Source organism: Vitis riparia, chromosome 1, assembly GCF_004353265.1.
Source record: "Vitis riparia cultivar Riparia Gloire de Montpellier isolate 1030 chromosome 1, EGFV_Vit.rip_1.0, whole genome shotgun sequence".
Lineage (NCBI taxonomy): Eukaryota > Viridiplantae > Streptophyta > Magnoliopsida > Vitales > Vitaceae > Vitis > Vitis riparia.
This window is the reverse complement of record NC_048431.1, coordinates 11,286,431-11,306,592: the sequence shown is the minus strand read 5'-3', so window position 1 is coordinate 11,306,592 and position 20,162 is coordinate 11,286,431. Positions and strand designations below refer to the sequence as shown.

The following is a 20,162-nucleotide window of genomic DNA, read 5'->3' as shown; positions in this document are numbered from 1 at the left end:
TTTCTTTATTCTTTAACATTAATCTTTAATAATAAATTTATATTTAATGATTTTTATACATCTTATTTTTTAAGATAGCTTTTTCTAACATAATTTTTTTCTATAATTTCCATCTATTTGAAAAATTTTAAATTAATTAACAATTTTAATTTAAAAAACTAAATAAAGAAATTAAAGAATGGAAAAAACCAAAAGAAAAAAGGGAAATCAGAAAAAACAAAAAGATAAGAAAAGAAAAAAAAGAAAAAAAAAAAAAGAAGAAGTGGGCAAGTGGGTTCCCGACTCAATTAAAAATAAAAAAATAATATAAAATAAAATAAAAATAGTCATGGTTCAGTACATGTTTTTGACAAGTGGCTAATTCTAAAGGTAGAGAGTATAGTCTAGAATTTATTATTTTTTTCCTCCACAGTGGGAAGAAGAAATTGATAATTTCTCAAGGCATAGATATGACCGTTCCTCATTCCATTAATAGAAACGTCAATTATTTGTCAGGCAAGAATGCCATATACCCATATTAGTAGCATTAAATCTATTGATCAATCTGGTGCAGGTTAGTTGGTAGCAGTCAATATGATCGTATACCTTATTTGTTCAAAAAGTAGGTGGGCATTGAAGGGTGCTCTTGGGAAGTAGTATTGAATCCATGGACCATTATGGTGCACGTCGAATGATAGGTTGTAGCAGGCATATACTGGTTTACAGTGTCACTCTAAATTCACATGGTTCATGCTTTTGTTAAGTTGAGTAAGAAAAAGTTTAATTTAAAAGGCTAATATGGAATTGGCAAGGAAGAACATATTTTAAATTGTATGATGAGCTAGATGGTTGAGGGAAACATAGAAGATGTATTAAAACAAAAATAGGTAAGATACATAAGAATATTTTTCATGGCAAAATACGTTTCATCCCAAGTTTTATTTCTTGTACCATGCAAATAGAAGGGTGATCATTCAACATGATTTTTTTTTTTTTTTGGAAAAATTTATCATGATTATTTTCATAAAAAAAAAAAAAAAAAAAACTGACATGTTGTTATTAACTTGTTTTACAGTGAGAAGTGATATGTCACGATAAATTTTATTTTATCGTGAAAGTGACGTGTTGTCACAAATTTTAATTTACAATAAGAGTTTTTTGTTATATATATAAACTTCAAATCTTATGGTTAAATATAATTGTTCATGAATTCATAGTAACATTGAAACAAATAATTTTTTCCAAAATAAAAAATAAAAAATAAGTCTTCAAGCACGAAATACTCTCTTTTAATTATAAATTAATTCATGGCAAAACCCTATTTTTTTTTATAGTGAATTTAACTTTTCATGAAAAAGCAAATATATAGACATCAAAATTTACAATATTTGTGAGTTGGTAAAAGACAACAAAAAATATCTTTAAGTTTTGTTTTTCTGAAAATTAAATCGCGGACATCTAGAAAAAAACCAATCAACCCATGAAGAAGCAGATAAAAATGATTAAAGTTAAGAATTTGGTTTAAGGAAAACATTTTAGAGTCCTAATTAAAGTATCTATGTTTGCTTAATTTATTACAATTATTTTATTAATATTTGAGTTTTTTGTTTTTGTTAGGATTCAAAATCCTAGTTTTATTAAGAGTTTATTATTATTATTATTATTATTATTAAGGTTTTATAATTGTTTCTTTATATATTACAAAATAATAGAAAGTGAAGTGGTAATTTTTTTACATGATTATTTGTTTTATTGTTCATAACTTTTAATCCATTCTCTGTGAGAAATGATTAAAAGTAAACATAAAAGTAGAAAACAAGAGGGGAGTATTAGTATGTTGTTTTTGTTATCTTTCATTAATCCAGAAAAACCTTATTTATAGGCTAAGTGTAACACAACTTTGAGAACAAGTGTAGTCATTCATAAACTACAATAAACATTTACAACATTCCCTCTTTGATGACAACCACTCACTACAATTGCATTATTAAAAATCTTACCAATAAAACCTAGTGGAATAAAACTTAGATGAAGAAAAAATGAATATAATACACATAATAGCATCCTTATTAATTTGCCCTCCTACTTTCTAGTAGTGCAATATAAAGATCTTTGAGTTATTACACCCCAATGTTATATATGAGTTTTTTTAGTGTTACAATTGGCAATACTTTGTGAATGGGTCTACTAAACTGTCGTTTCATCTTACTTTTTGAATAATGATTTCACCACTTTTTTGAGCTCACAAGTGTAAAAAAATTTGAGAGAAATACGTTTAGCTCTATCACCCTTAACATTATCTTCATCTAACATTATTATATTGTCTTTAATAGATTATAGTATGCATGATTCTTGATTATATTTTATTACATTTCTCAGCCACATACATTCCCGACTTTTGTTCATGAATTGCAAGCATGTCTTAAGGATTTGAAGAAATAACTACCATTGTCAGATTTATTGACTACCATTATATTATAGTAGTCCACAGATAAATAAATATCCTATCTGAGATCTAACTTTATAGGGATTTGAAAAAAAAAAGCATTATCATGCATATCCACATAGTTATAATTGTGCTTCTTTTGAGAAAATAAATCTATATCAATAACTCCACAAAGACAACATAACATATGTTTGATATAATTCTAATGTCTTCAAGTTAGTGTCAAATTATACCTTGCTAACAAATTATTGATGAAAAATATTATTTCTGGTCATGTACAATTTGTCGTATATGTCAATACATGCATCATAGATATGGTATTTTTTTCATCAAACATTTCATCATTATCTTCTTTAAGACAAAAGACAAAAGGGTTTATGTTCACATCTAGTGAAAAACAACAATAAGAAAATTATATAAAAACATGTCAAGACTTTGGAAAGTGTTTGAGCTATAAGTCAAAATAAAATATTATCTTTCTAAGATCATTTATTTCAAATTCATTTTTTAGATAGTCAACTATTCTTATGATCCCGTCAAGAGTTCCAATAAAATTCAAATCATCTACATATACTAAAACAATTGCAAATTTGGTTGTTGATTTCTTAATGAATGCGCATGGACAAATAGAACTATTTACATATCCTTCTTTTAATAAATATTCATTAAGATGATTATACCATTTGCATCCATGCTGTTTTAATCCATATAAAGGTATTTAATTGTAGCTTAATTGAGTACATGCTACAAGGTTTCAAATTATGTGCTTCAAGTATCTTAAGTCCTTCAAGGATATATTTGCTTCAAACATTTTAAATCCTTCAAATACTTTTTCACTTTATGCATTTTGAATCCATCAAGGATTTTAACATATCTATTAATCATTATAAAATACGTGTCAAATCCTCCATGGAAGATTAATAATGTTAGTTAGGAATATGACCGATTTATTACAAAAGTTAATACAAGGCCTTTGTAAGAAATCTTATATTATATTTGTGTTTATCTCAACTACACTTTTGTATTATAACTTATTAGTATCCAACAATTTTCACATCTTCTAGTATTTGGTCCAAGTACTCCTTGTTTCGTCAACAAGTTTAGCTTGATGTGTATTAGATTTTTCCATTTTGAAAAATTATTTTTATGTCAATATTCTTGCACAATTTATGATTTGTAATCTTTATTATTCCTCATGATGTCAAGACTCGTCTAAAAAGATGTATTGTTAATGACAATATTATTTTGGTATCATCTTTCTTCTTTCATGTACATGACTAATAGAGATCTCTTTATTTTTAAATATGGAGGTATCTATGCTTTTTGAGGAGTTATTCGTTGAATTTGCACCTCTTCAAAAGTTATTTGTTCAATATGTGTCTCTTAAAAGATCATTTGGGTCATTTGTGCCTCTTCAAAGGCTATAGGTTCATTAATTTTCAATTGATTAATCATTTTTGTAGTTTCTTCAAAAGTGACAAGTTTTTTTATATGTTTTCCTCTTCCAAAGAATTATATTATTTGAACCACAAGTCTATCGTGCTACTACTTGTCTTATTAGGACATTGTCTTTTGTTTTAACTATTTCACCGTAAGGACATAAATTTAATCTATTTTTATGCTAATTAATTGCATAAGGACATAAATTTTCACTCATGTATAGTTTTGTAATAAGGATGAGAGCTATGTTATCATCGATTACGAATATCTAACAATTCAAGTACAATTAATATGGTTAAGGCACAGTCAAAATATGGCTTTTTGGGTGGAATTTGTGATATCAGCCTATAGGGTTTATTGTTTTTCTAGTTTCTTTCCTAATTAAAAGAGATAAATTAGTAACAGGTTATCAAAAGTATGTTTTAGTTGGGCTTTTTTTTTTTTTTTAAAAAAAAAAGAAATGTTTTTATTTATTTCTGATATGATACTAGTTAATTGACAATTAACTAATTATCCTTTAGGGTTATCAAATCATATTAGTTTATATTTCTAGAATGGATTTTGATCATGTAACTTTATATGAATTGATGGATCATTATTTACCCCTAAAAGTAAGGTTTCATCAAAATGATAATTTATAAAATCTTATCATAAAAACCTTGCCTCAAAGGATGTTGACAGGAGGAATAGCTATAATCGTGGTAAATAAACCTATGAGGATAGCGTCTATTAACCAGAATATCATCATGTACTCACGTAGAAAAGGGGGGAAAAAAGAAAAACCAGGCACAACAAACCAAGTTTGCGCCGATGAACACTGCAACCAATCCATACTCCACTTAAAAGATCCCGTTAGCTAATACATGGTAATTAATTAGCCGGCGGAGGAGCATTGGCCTTGGCCTGGAAAAGAATCTTAGCGAACTCCGCAAGCTTATCAGTCTCCGGCATCACATCCTTCACGGCATCGTCCCCGCAAAACTTGTCCGCCCATCCAACCAGACCAGGCGTCTTGGCTGCATCAAGCAGTTTCACACCATTCATCTTCTCCGACACCCTCAGCCACCCCAAGAAGCAACCCAAAGCAATATCAAGGTACCCAATTCGATCCCCGCCAAAGAAATCCTTCCCTTTGCTACACTTCCCAAACGCCTCCTCCAACAACAGGAACCCTTCAAGCACTTGATCCATCGCCGCCTTCTTTGCCTCCTCTCCTTGAGCCTTCGCTAATCCACTCAGCGATGGAAACCACTGCACCAATTTGAATTGCGCATCATAATCAAACAAGAAGAATTACCACAGCCTTATCGAAATAGTTTGAGCCATGGAACAGGAAAATCGTACCTTGTCGTCAATATAGGCAGCCCAGAAGCGGGCAATAGCGCGGTCATAAGGGTCGGAAGGGAGGATGGAGGGTCCGGAAGACCAAGCCTCGTCGACGTACTGAACGATGATGAGGGACTCGCATATGGGCTTCTGATCGTGGATGAGAACTGGGATTTTCTTGTAAACTGGGTTGGACTCGAGGAGGAGCTGACTCTTGGATCCCAGTTTCTCTTGATGGAACTCGTAGTCTACGGACTTGATGTTAAGGGCGATCCGAGCTCGCATCACAAATGGGCTTGGCCATGCACCCAGAAGCTTGATTTCACTCTCAGCCATGACTACAATCTCAAGCAGAGCAACCGAGTTCTACAATACAGAAATGTCAAAAGAAAATCACAAGCTATTAAATCTATGGTGGCGCTGTATATGAATAATAAATATAAAGAGGTCTTATTTAGAACGAGTTAATGAGGGCTTCGTTATAGGTGTGAACATGTAGGTGTGAACATGGAAGAGAGTAGATATCAAAATTAAATGTGGGAAGGGCAGAGGACAAGGACGGCCGCAGTTCATTTATGAACCATGCTGCCACTTTTGAATTTTGTGAAGCGGTATACCACTGTGACTGAAACTAATATACAGTTGAATGGAGCTAAGTCGGTTTAATTGCGAGTAGATCAGAATCATCAAAGGATTGAAAGCAGTTTTCTCGAGGCTGCAGCTGACTTAAAATACAGCGGAAAGATGCCACCCCATAAGGATACGTCTACGTGGTTGAAACTGATCCTAGCCAAACAAGTGGCCGAGAATGAAACACGCAGATTCCAAATTTCCACCGCACAAGAAGTCGAAGAGTCCTGCTTGCAGGACTTGTATTCCCCGTGTTCACATTGCCTTATTAGAAGGAAAATTAGGGTTTGTTGGGCAACATTTTCTAATATAAAATTTTTTTCAAAGAAAGGTTTTAAACCGAGTTTTGAATTATTTTTAAGAATAAAATTTTATTGAAAAATGTAAATGTAAAAAATAATCATTTTAACATATTTTGTCAAAAGTTCACAATTTTTCTGCATATTTTTCAATTGTTTGTTCAAATGATTTACAAAAGAAACACCAAAAAGACAATTCAATTTTATTCTTAAAAATTAAAATATTTTCAAAACAAATTCTTTAAAGACTAATTTCAGTTTAAAAATATATATAGAAATATGTATAAAAGGCAATTTTCTTTAACAATCTCCCAACACGTGTTTAGTTTTCTCTTATTTTTGAAGGAACACTTCTCCTTTACTTGGTTCAGAATTGAATCTTTTTCATTACCTTAAATCTGGTGGGCGAAATAGGAAAATTCAGAATTGAATTCCCAAGAGCCTCATATCATCAAGACCAAAAAATTAAAAAAAAAAATAGAAACCCAAAAACTGAAAAATAGAGTTGACTTTCAATTCTTACCTCGTGGATCTTTCAACTTGATGATTCCAAAAGGAAAAAGATCAACAGAAAGGGACGTGAGGGTCTTTTCTCAGGAGAGGAGAGCTTATTACTGTTCAAGTTTCTCTCTTATATAGAGAGTCCACGTAGCTCTAGATCATCTTTCATTTACTAATGTGGAATCTTTGGATATTTCCTTAGTGACTAAAGATTCTAAATATCTTCCAAATAAGCATAAAATAATTTTGAATTGGACAGTTTCAAATGCAGATCAACCGTTCACAAATTCTTCCCAAAAAGTCAAACACTTCACCCCCTTACATGCCATATCTAATCAATCAATAACTGATTTATTCTTGCACATTTTGGTGGTCGACTCAAAACGTACGTAGAAGATTTGAAGCTTCCATATTTGACTTTTTTTTTTTTTTTTTTTGTCTGCATTGACAAAAATCTTCAATTGATAAACAATCACTGATTAGTGATTGATGAAATAGTTGAAGACTTGAGGCTGACATGATGGTCGGGTCGATCTTTTGATTGATTATCCAGCTCAAGTTTGTCCTAAGCATCAATCCTAGGGAGAGGTTGATCTTTAGCTTCAATTTGTTGACCCTTTTTATGTGGCTGAAATTTGGTTGTGTTTACCACCTTTTACATGGTATCCCTCATTTGAATCATGGCTTGATTCTTTCCTTAGATTGGTCATGTTTCCATTTTAATTGTGGCTATAGCTAGAAAGGGTTACTATCGACCTTCCATATTTTTTTTGTTCTTTTTGAAAATTTGAAGTGTTCTTTGTCAATGTAATCTTCTTAATGGCTTTTTGGTTGCTGATTGTATGACGGTTACTAGAACTCTTTAAACTTTAAATTACTTCAGAAGATATATACCTTATCTATAAATAAAAAAATGGCCGTAAGTGTATAGGTTGTCAATCTTTTGAAGGCTTGAACCACAAATATATACCTTATGTTGAAAGGGATGAGTACTAGAGAAAGATTTATGTAACGACTCAGTTGAATCCCTTATGTACCTACCCTTGATAGCGGTTTCTAGAGGTGAGTTTCTACTAAATGTGAACACAACACTTCTTATCAATTGTTGTCCCATAGTTAAATTCTTTAGATTTGATTTCTTTATAGCATTGCTTTTTCCTTGATTACACTTTGGAAGACGACGATGACGCTCTTAATTTTAATGCGTATAGCAGTTCTTTTGCCAAACTCTTTTTTAAGTTACCTTTGAATTTTCTCCTTAGGATTTTTCTTTTTGAATTATTTTAATTTCTGAATTTCTTTAAAAGACACCTCTATTTATATAGATGAAGATAGATAGGGAATTTAAATTTCAAATTCTCCAATTTTAATTACTTAATTTAAGGGATTTAGTTCCTTAATTTTAACAAATTTTCTTTTACGGGAGAAAATAGGCTAATTAAACCTATTGGAATTTTGTTTGAGTTGTTACCCATCATTATTGATGAATTTTTGCAAGTGAAAATTATCTTCTACTTCAAAAATCCTCCCTCGTCCACAAGTGATCTACAATAATTTGATAACTACCATTTTAATTCATCACTATTTCATGAAATAAAACTTTTAAAAATAGATAAAAAATAGATAAAAGTAAGAATACCTTAACATTAAAGTTATGTTTGGTTCTTAGAAAATTCTAACAAAGAAAAAAAAAAATGTTAAGAAATATAATTTTATCATATTTGGTTGTCTAATGAAAAATACCAAAGAAAATCAATTAATTAATCTTTACATCGGCAAGTTAAATAAGTGAAATAAGTTTGAAATAGTAAATAAAAATAATTTATTGATTTTAAACCTAGATTTTATTTTCTTTCATTTTTTCTTTCTTTCTACTTTTTCTCTCTATTTTTTTCCCCTTTACATTTTCCCTCTAATTTTATGGAACCAAACATAGCCTAAAAGAAATTAACACAAATATTAAGGCTTAAAAAATTTAAGTTAGAATAATAATAATAATAATAATAATAATGGAGTTAGTCAAGTGTTAAGGATTATTCTCAAAAATAAAAATAAGATAATAAATTCATGATTTTTTTATAATAAAATTAAGATGATAGAATCATTAAAAAATAATAAGTGAAGTTATGGGATGTAAGATAAATATAGAGTAGTGCTACATTCAAACTAACATTATAATTTATTAAAATTTTGGTTTTATTTTTACATTTTTATTAATAGAAAAAGCTAGTATTAAGAATTATGGAGTTTTCATCTTTAATTACATTTTGTGTCACTTTTTATTTAGCTATTATTTAAAAAAAAAAATCAACCTTTAAAAAACTAAAGAAAAGGCACCCCTAAATTTATAAGGTGGAAGTAATATTTTATTTTTATATTTTCAAACTTTTGTTTTATTTTGATTTTAGACTTAATCACATTCTTAACCATTTTATAGATGTTTTATAATAAATATTAGATTGTTAATTTAGAAACATTGACAAAAACGTTTTTTAAACTAAAAATTAAAATACTATCAAATAAACTTTGAATTACTTTCTTACTTTTTTTACCTACAAAAAATAGAAAATGAATTAAAGATCGTGTTCTTATGTACAAAAACAATAAGCCGTTTTCATAAGAACACGATTAGAAATCCATGTACTTATGAACACAACCTATCTAGTCATGAGTATAAGAACTTAAGACGAAGTCATTTTCTTATGAATACGGCAATGAAGATTCAGAGAATATCACTAGAAGCCATGTAAAAATTAAGGAATCTTTCAGAAAAAACGAAGTGAAAATCGAGTGTGACAACACTGCCTAAGTAGTCCACTTTCTTCTCATTTAATTGCAATAAAGGTCTATTTCCAACCAGAAATTGAAAAGAATAGTTTCACCACCTCGCTGCTTTACTAGAATCAATCAGCTTTATCAACTTCCATAGGGCTGTTATGCAATTTTCTGTACGACTTTTGTGGCTCAAACAATGTATTATATGAATTAAAGATCAGCAAACTTGCCTTGAAATTGTCCAAGCCTAGTCAGGGCCATTCGGCTACAAATGAGCCAAATTTAATATTTTATTTTTAAAAAATTATAGATGAGAGTTGACATACAATTGAGCAGAAGACAATAAGTATGATTAATATTTATAAAAATAAAGAGTTACATAAAAAAAATATATATATAGTTACTTTATAGACACATCTTAATTAGTCTAATCGAGAATTATGAACGCTAATAATTTAGGTTTCTCTACCATAGTATAAAGGGATATTCTCAACAAATACCCTTCTTTCACTTCAACAGGAGATATTTGATCAAATTTCAAATCAACGCAGGTTAGATTTGGCCAAAACCTTAATCGAAATGAAGTGAAGAGCTGCCAAAAAACAAGTAGAAAAATGTGAGGTGTGAAGAGGAAGGTTTACAGCATTGAGAAGTAGCCACTGAATAAGATGATCAATGCATCAAATCACTTAACAATTAGAATTTATTTTCAATCCTATGAATAAGATGAACCCTAGCTAGGATACCTCCCATCTATAATTAAGAAGCCGGCGGATGAGCGTTGGCCTTGAACTGGATTAGCATCCTAGCAAACTCCGAAAGTTTATCGGTATCCGGCATCACATCCTTCACAGCACTGTCCGCACAGAACTTCTCCACCCAGCTAGCCAGACCAGGCATCTTGGCTTCATCAAGCAGCTTCACGCCATTCATCTTCTCCGACACCCTCACCCACCCCAAGAAGCACCCTAAAGCGATATCAAGGTAACCAATTCGATCCCCGCTAAAGAAATCCTTCCCTTTGCTGCACTTCCCGAACGCCTCCTCTAACAGCATAAGCCCTTCATGCACTTGATCTACTGCCGCCTTTTTCGCCTCCTCTCCTTGAGCCTTCCCGATCCCACCCAGCAACGGAAACCACTACACCCATTTGAATCGCATCGATCATAATCAAATAACAAGAATCACTTAGCATGCATTTCTATAATATTTGGAGTAATAAAACACGAAGAATTAATTAAACATACCTTATCGTCAATGTAGACACCCCAGAAGCGGGCAATAGCGCGGTCATAAGGGTCTGAAGGGAGGATGGAGGGTCCAGAGGACCAAGCCTCGTCGATGTACTGGACAATGATGAGGGATTCGCATATGGGTTTGTGCTCATGGATGAGAACGGGCACTTTCTTGTACACTGGGTTGGATTGAAGGAGGAGTTGGCTCTTAGATCCCAGTTTCTCTTCGAGTAACTCATAGTCGACGGATTTGATGTTGAGGGCGATGCGTGCTCGCATCACAAATGGGCTTGGCCATGCACCCAAAAGCTTCACATCGTTCTTAGCCATAACCACTGTATCTGGAAAGAAGTACCAAAAAAACAAGCAAACACAAAGCTATAAATAATCAGTAACTCTGCCACTCTGTGAATAGGGAATGTAAATAGGTATTACATGTGTTGAGGCCGTTGTTACGGGCGTGAAGATCGAGAGTATAGTGAAATCGAAGAGGATAAGAACCGTCCATAATGTAGCTCTAGAATCTAATCAAGATCCGTATGAATCTCTCAAAGCCCAAGAAATGGTTGGTGAATTGTGGCTCAGAAATCAGAATGGAGCACGGCACATTCCTAAATTTCCATCTTTTCTAGGTGAGAAAATGCTAAGCGAGAGCGACGGTGGGAAGGACCCCAGTCATTTCCTTGCTCCAAATTACAGAACCACCAAATGGCATGACCAACATGCCTTTGGACCAAGATATCTCATCTATGGGTGCTAATTATGATGAAAATTTAAACTATATAAGATCACATGTAGACATTAAAGCATGCATTAAATGACAATAAATGAAATGTTCATCTTGATTAATGTCATGGAAAGCCATTTCTTTCTCTACTGGAGTTCAAGAAGAAGCTCGGTCCAATGATAGTATGAAAATCCGGGTTCAATGAGCTCTTCCCTTTTCTCCCTAAGATTCAGTCCAAGTGTGTGCTCTCTCTAGAGTGCGTGCCCTCTCCAGCCAAGAAGGAGTCAGAGAAGAAGGTCTTTTCACTTATATATATATATATCACACATTATTTGGACCACTTGACTTAATGGGTCGATAAAGTGAATTAGGGTGAACCCATAAAAAATCAAGCAACAATATGTGTCTAATCCCATTATGAACCACAATGTAAAAATAAAATAACAATGATTTATGACATTATCACATTGATTATGTAAGTCTATACATAAAAAAATTCTAACAATTCTCCCACTTGGACTACATAATCAAATATCACAACATATACATAATCATAAATCAATATCTCATAGAATCTCATCAAAACAAATAATCAAAAGCAATCACATATGTTTCATTGCTTGATTCACAGGGAAATATACAACAGTAGCATTCCTTCCAACAATAGCATAATATTATAATACCAAAAAAAAAAAAAAAAAAGGCTCCCACTAACTTAATGCAATCTAGGCTCCCAACAACCCCATTTGAGATACATGTTAATGAAACACAACTATGGATAAGTCTTTTGTTAGTGGATCCACCAACATCTTTTGTGGACATGTGTTCAATATCAATAAAAGACTCTACCACTTTCTCCTTAACAAAATAGAACTTTACATCAATATTCTTAGAGTGAAAAGTACTCCTGGTGTTCTTAGAGAAAGCAACAGTTGCGGAATTGTCACAAAATAATTTCAGTGGTCTAGAAATGGAGTCAACAATTCCCAAAGCTGAAATAAAATTCTGCATCCATATAGCATGACAACAAGCCTCATAACATGTCACACACTCTGCTTCCATAGTTGAGGATGTTGTAAGTGTCTGTTTGACACTTTTCCAAGATACCGCTCCTCCTGTCATCACAAAAATATAGCTCATAGTGGATTTCTTATCATCTATGCATCCAACAAAATCAGCATCACAAAACCCAACTACATCAAGTATGTTGGTGCGTTGATATGTCAACATTAAGTCCTTAGTTCCTTGCAAATACCTAAGGACCTTCTTAGCAGCTTTTCAATGTTGACTCCCAGGATTGCTCAAGTACCTTCCCAACATGCCCACAACAAAAGCAATATCAGGGCGTATACATACTTGAGCATACATAAGGCTACCAACCAAAGATGAATAAGGAATGGTTCTCATTTTCTCTCTCTCATCATCATTTTTAGGACACTAAGCCTTTGGAAACTTATCACCCTTCACAATTGGCGCTCTAGTAGAATTACAGTTGTGCATATTGAACCTCTTCAATATCTTCTCAATATAGGTTCTTTGAGACAATTTAAGCACCTCATCAGCCCTATCACGAAGAATCTTTATGCCCAAAACATAAGAAGCCTCACCAAGATCCTTCATGTCAAAATGGGTTGACAACATGTGCTTTATCTCAATCAACAAGTTAGAATCATTTGATGTGAGTAGTATATCATCAACATATAAAACAAGAAATATGTAATTACTCCCACTGACCCTCAAATATATGCATATGTCAAGTGTATTCTCTTTAAAACCATTTTGGGTGATAATCCTATCAAACATCATATACCACTACCTCGAAGCCTGTTTAAGACCATAAATTAACTCATTGAGCTTGCAAACTAAATCTTCCTTTCCAACTTCTGCAAAACTAGTAGGCTGCTCCATATACACATCCTCATCCAGATCTCAAGAAAGTTGTCTTAACCTCCATCTGATGTAGCTTCAAATCAAAATGAGCTACTATGGCCATAATCACTCTAAAAGAGTCATTGGTCGACATAGGTGAGAATGTTTCTTTAAATCAATTCCTTCTCTTTGACTATAACCTTTAACCACAAGTCTAGTTTTATATCTCTCTATTGGCCCGCTAGAATCACGTTTGGTCTTAAAGACCCACTTGCATCCAACTGGTTTACAACCATGTGGCAATTCGACCAAATCACAAACACAATTCATATACATAGAGTTCATTTCATCATTAATGGCTTCTTTCCAAGAAGTGAATTGAGGACAATGAATTGTTTCTTAATAAGTGACTGGATCAAAAGCATCATAACCATCATACTCATGCTCTTGCAAATAAATCATGTAATCATCTGAAATAGACGGCCTACGAACCCTTTGCGATTTTCTCAAAAGAATCCCATCAACAACAGTACCATCACCATGCTTTCCTTGATTAGTGGTCGGTTGTTGGACAATAGGAACATCCACATCTAGAACGTTAGATGTAGAAAAAGGAATTATAACATGTTCTTCTCCAAAAGGTATCTCACAAGACACAAACTTGGGATCAACATTAACTTCATCTTCAAAGTATACATCCCTATTTGAATCAATGATCCTGGTAGTATGAGATGGACAATAAAATCTAGAACCTTTTGAGCCAATGCAATAACCAACGAAGAAACCACCAATGGTTTTAGGATCAAGTTTCTTTGACTGTGGGTTATATGACCTAACCTCAGTCTTACATCCCCAAACATGAAAATGGTGAAGACTCGGTTTCTTCCTTGACCATAGCTCATAAGGTGTCTTGGGCACAGACTTACTGGGCACTTGATTCAAAATATATGTCGCAATCCTTAAGGGTTCACCCTATAGAAATTCTGGTAAGGAGGAATCCAACAATGTGTGATTCCTCCTTTCTGCAACCCCATTCTATTGAGGAATGCCTAGCATTGTATATCTAGCATCAATGCCGCATTCCAACAGAAACTTAGCAAATGGTCCAAGATTTCGTCCAATCTCATCATATCTCCCATAATACTCACCACTTTTACCAGACTTTACAGTTTTAATGGGTTTTCCTAACTACAACTCCACCTTAGCCTTAAAGGTCTTAAACACATTTAGGGAGTCAGATTTCTCATGGATTAGTTCAACATAACCATATCTAGAGAAATCATCAATAAGAGTGATGAAATATTTATAACCCTCTAAAGTAGTTGGTGTCAAAGGACCACATATATCTGTGTGGATCAAGTCTAAAGTACTTCCACACCTATCAATCTTCTCATTTCTGATCTTAGTTGTCATCTTCCCCTTTAAGCAAACGAAACAAGTCTCGAAGTCTGAAAAATCAAGATTAGAAAGCACACCATCTCTAACCAATCTCTCTAATCTTTGCCTACAAATATGACTTAAGCATTTATGCCATAACATGGAAGAACTCAAATTCATTCTGGCACACTTGCAACCAATAACAGAATTAATAGAAGATGAATCACATAAATGACCATGATGCAAACTGAGACTATAAAGATTGCCAAACAAAACAGCATTGCCAATTAGAACTGAGTTGCTAAATATATCCACTTTTCCTCCTCCAAAGTGGAAAGTGTTACCTTGTCTATCCAAAATAGATACAGAAATCAGATTCCTCCTAAGTGAGGGTATGTAAGCAACATTGTGTAAAAACAAAAAACTTTATGTGGTCAATCTTAGCTTTATCATGCCAAAAAATTCTACTTTCACTTTGCTTCCATCACCAATATACACACATTCTTCATGCTTTGACAGACTCCTTTTGTTTGTTAACCCATGCAAAGAATTAGTGACATGAATAATGGCACCAGTATCTAACCACCAAGAATTGGCATGAACATCAACAATATTAGTCTTAATCATGTTTGCATTAAAATTAACCACAACCACAATTTCACATTTCTTCTTCTTCTCTAGCTAATTTTTAAACTTGAAGCAATCAACCTATTTGTGGCCAATCTTGTGGCAAAAGTTGTACTTCCCCTTGAATCTCCCATTCTTTGTAGCATTAGAAGAAGCAGATGCATTAAAGGTTCCTTGACTCGAATTCCCTTTCCTCTTGAATTGCTTAGAGCCTCCAAAATTCTTATGTGGAGGTTTTTTCTTCATATTGCTCACTTGGTCAGTAACAAGAGCAAGAGAATGAGTCTCATTTTTCTTTAGTGAGACTTCATGTTGCACCATAATGGACATCAACTCCTCCAGAGTCCATTCTTCCTTCAAGGCATTATAAGTCAACTTCACCGCATCAAAGGAAGTAGGAAGAGACTCAAGTATCAACCATTTTAAGAATTTCTCACTCAACTCCACTTTCATCTCATTTGTCCTGTTGAAGTAATGTTTTAGCTTGATGATGTGATCTCTAACCCCACCTACTCCATCATACATAGTGGTTGTGAGAAGTTTCAAATAAGTTGTCATTTCTGCCTTATCAATCTTGGTATAATTGACCTTCACATATTCCAAAAAGTCTTTGATCATTTCTGTCTTTGGCACACATTCTTTAATAGATTTATTCATAGTATACTTCATCACCATCAAACAACTTCTATTGGAGTGCTCCTATTTCTCATAAAAGGATCTTTCATCAGCAGAGCTCACATCAGTGGGCTTACTTGGCTCATCAACTCTCAAAGCCAAGTCTAAATTGTGCAGAGTCATATGCACATTGAAAGATTCATACCATTCCTCAAAGTTATTTCCAGTAAGAAGCTTGATGGTAGATAATTGTAGAGTAATTCCAGGATTGCTAGTAGCTGGAAAATAGCAAAATTAAACAATATGTATATTACTCCAATATCATGCTATTTGCTAGTTTCCAAAATTCCTCAATTTAGCAATAACTTGGAATTTTGAAATTTCATAGCAGTAAGGACAACTAATTAAATGTCACAACCAAGATGCACTAATTTTATTTCCGAAAGGGCAAATGAAAATTAGTATGGTTCATAAGATATGATTAATTTCCTTCACCAATCTAAGCACCCTACCAAGTATTATAATTATCGATATGACAATTACAATACCCGTATGGACCTTAGTAATCACAATAATAAAGCAACCAAAATTGGGAGATAAAATATCTTAACAAAGACGATTTGACACATATAGGATCACGATAGGCAACCACATATATGTTCACTATTGTCATGACAAACTCAAATATTTAATTTCCACAACTTGACACACTTGGAATTGTGATAGGCAATCACACAAGTGTTCTTCATTGCCATAATAAATTTAAATATTTAACAAAAATGGCCTATGACAACATTATTGGTATAAAAAAAAATAAAAAAATTATACCATAAAGAATAATGAAAATAATAATTGTCCCAATAAAACCAAATTTAACAAATGCACAATAATTCCAAGAATACCAAAACAACCAAAACCAAATTTATATATATATATATATATATATTATGATGTCATGATGACGTCATCTCATCTTCTCCACCTGAACACAACCTGGTTCTTCTGGAGAAAAAAAAAAATCGGCCAAAATTTTGTGCATTTTCCGACAAAAACACTTAGGTTTTCGTTCTCAAACATCAATCATTCAATCTAAACCCAAAAAACGCATAAAAGGAAGAACCAAAATAAGCTCTAATTTTTTAAATCCCATCAAATGAGCTCCAAAAAACCATAAAAATGATGGGTTTTGCTCCAAACGATATTCTCTACAAGTCTCCGACATCAATCAGGCTTGAAAACCGAGAATCAACATCGAACAAAAAAAATGGTTTCCAAACCAGAAAACGGGAAACCCTAAATAACCTAAATATGTAGCTCTAATGTCATCCATGTAGTGCTCTAATACCAATTGATGAAAATTTAAACTACATAGGATCACATGTAGACATTAAAGCATGCATTAAATGTCAATAAATGAAATGCTCACCTTGATTAATGTCATGGAAAGCCATTTCTTTCTCTACTAGTGTTCAAGAAGAAACTCAGTCCAGTGATGGTATGAAAATTCGGGTTCAATGAGCTCTGTCCTTTCCTCCCCAAGATTCAATCCAAGTGTGTGCTCTCTCTAGAGTGTGTGCCCTCTCCAGCCAAAAATAAGCCAAAGAAGAAGGTCTTTTCACTTATATATATATCACACATTATTTGGACCACTTGACTTAATGGGTCAATCAAGTGAATTAAGGTGAGCCCATAAAAAATCAAGCAACAATATGTGTCCAACCTCATTATGGACTATAATGCAAAAATAAAATAGCATTGATTTATGACATTATCACATTGATTATGTAAGTCCACACATAAAAAATTCCAACAAATTAAGCTACCGAACAACAGGAAGCTCACATCGCACAAGCACATATTGAACAAAATCAACTCCCAACCAAGGTATCTATGTCCTATGTAATGTAGTATAAAATATGTTGGTCCCTAAAATACCCAATAGACAAGCTGCCTCTTGGTCATGTCTGTGAGTCATATACAGACCATAATAAATCCCCGTGAAATTTCCCATGGATCAAACCGAAGCAAAAAATAGGGCGAAAATCTATGAAGTTCAAAAAAATTGTCCGACGAAAATGGGGAACGATTTTATTAGATAACATTATTAGCCATTATATATAAGGGTTTTATTGTGCATAAGTTGGCGATTTTCTCCCCATTTTTGAGGGAAATATGCGTAATTATCTTTCATTTTAATTTTTAATTTTATTTTAAATAACTAAAATATCAAAATAATTAATGAAATTATAAAATTTTATAAATATAAGTTTTAAATAAAAATTAATTTGATAAGATAAATTATAAGGTTAACTTTTATTTCATAAATATAATGTCTTTTAAATTTTTAAATATTGAAATATGATATGTTATTAATGAAATAAAATTTATATTTTCCCATTAATATTTTTTAGGCTTCACCAAGGCCACTTATTTTGATATATATATATATATATATATATATATATATATATATATATATATATATATATATATATATATATATATATATATATATATATATATATGTTTCTTTAACAAAATAATTTTAATATGCGCTATGATTAGTATTTTTTTAGTTATTTTTTTAGGTTTTTTTAACATTTTTGTGAGATTTGATTATTTTTGTCTCACAAAAATTTTTTATCAAAATTTTCGTCTATATTTTTCAATATATTCCAATATTTTAGCAAAATCCAATTTTCGATACTTTTGTAAAAATTAATATTTTTATACTTGTCAATATGTAGGGAGTATGAGGTCTCCACTCACTACACAAGTTCTTTGCCATAACTTCATCCTAGTGGGAGAAAGTGTCAAAACATTATAATCATGATTGGAGCTATTCTAATATGTGGATGAAGTCCTAAAGTTTGACAAATAAGGGGTCACTATGATAGTAAGATTCCATATGGAAACATTAAATGTAGTATTAGTTAAAGTGACAAATATACACATAGAACATTCAAGTATAATGAGGGTACACCACTTCCTGAATAGATGTAAGAGGTTCCCAATAACGCTCCATGAATATCTTAAGAGTGGGATAGTCTATGCAGACAAAATTTTCTACACCTAAGCTTAACATGCTCCTCAAAACAACTCTCATAGAATGTCTTTATACTAGTAAGTAGATTGGAAAAACTGAATAAGAAGATTATCTATAGTATTTTAGCATGAACAAGAGTTTGTAAGGTAGAACTGTTAGGATAGAAACCTTAAAGATATAACATGATATAAAAATAAATAATTTTTTTTAGTACATTTATATATTATTATTTTTAGCTCCCAATTGTATCATTGATTGCATTATTTATTATTTGAGTATGTATATTTGTATCATTTACATTGTACATGACTTGAATGTTACAATAGAACCCGTAAAAACAAGACATGATGTGCTATAAGAAATTTGACTTTTTCCTACTAATATACACTGTCAAAATAAACATTTATCAAAAGATCCCCAACACATGGTAGTCGAGGAAAGACGTGTTGACAAAAGTCTATTGATGAGAATTTTCTGTCGACAGACTATCTAATGGATTTAGACCGTAGCTATTAACAATGGATTAAGTTGGTTGGAAATGTAAATAATTAAAAACCTCAAATTTGAAAGAAGCAACCATGCCATTAGGCCAATTTTGTTATTTGCAAAATGAAGAATATATATAAGATTCATAAATGCAAATATTCTATACTTATGCATTTATATTATAAATATTATCCATATATAAATATATATTATGAATTATACATGCATGAATTAATATATATAATTAAAATGAAATTATTATAAATTAATTAATTTTAATTCTTGTTTATTTTGTATAATAATTAAATATAAAATAAATATAAATTTATACATAAAATTATCAATATTTTAAAATAAAAATACTTCTGTGTGTATTATCATTTTTTTATGTTATTGGATACATTCAAATTAGATAAATCTTGATAAAATGTATTTTTAAATTTTAAATATTATTATTGGATGTCACAAATTATATCATACCTATACCAATTTCTTTAATAAAACAACCTCAAACTTTCTATTATTACTTTTTATATCATTTATTTAGATTTTTTTCTCAATAATTTCATAAGTTTTGATCAATTTTCATTTCATCGATATTTTGTGTCAGAATATTCACTAATGTTTCCCAATATATCCGTAAAAATCAACATTTTCATCAAGATATATATCAACAAAATTTCATTAATATCTTTCTAAAATGGACAATAAAAGTAGTTAAAAATATTAAAATGTTAAAAATGTTATGATTAAAAAAATATTGTATGAAACTAAAAAAAAAAAT

At 31.7% G+C, this 20,162-nt stretch overlaps 1 protein-coding gene across 1 annotated transcript; it reads right to left on the bottom strand.

Moving 5' to 3' along the window:
• Window positions 1-4,482: 4,482 nt before the first annotated feature.
• Window positions 4,483-10,976, bottom strand: LOC117920146. The gene is made up of 4 exons (XM_034837516.1): window positions 10,644-10,976; window positions 10,165-10,536; window positions 5,210-5,557; window positions 4,483-5,116 (listed from the first exon to the last, which is right to left on the bottom strand). Exons 1-4 carry the CDS (start codon window positions 10,959-10,961, stop codon window positions 4,736-4,738), a joined length of 1,419 nt encoding a protein of 472 aa, XP_034693407.1. The 5' UTR covers window positions 10,962-10,976; the 3' UTR covers window positions 4,483-4,735.
• Between the last annotated feature and the right edge of the window lie 9,186 nt (window positions 10,977-20,162).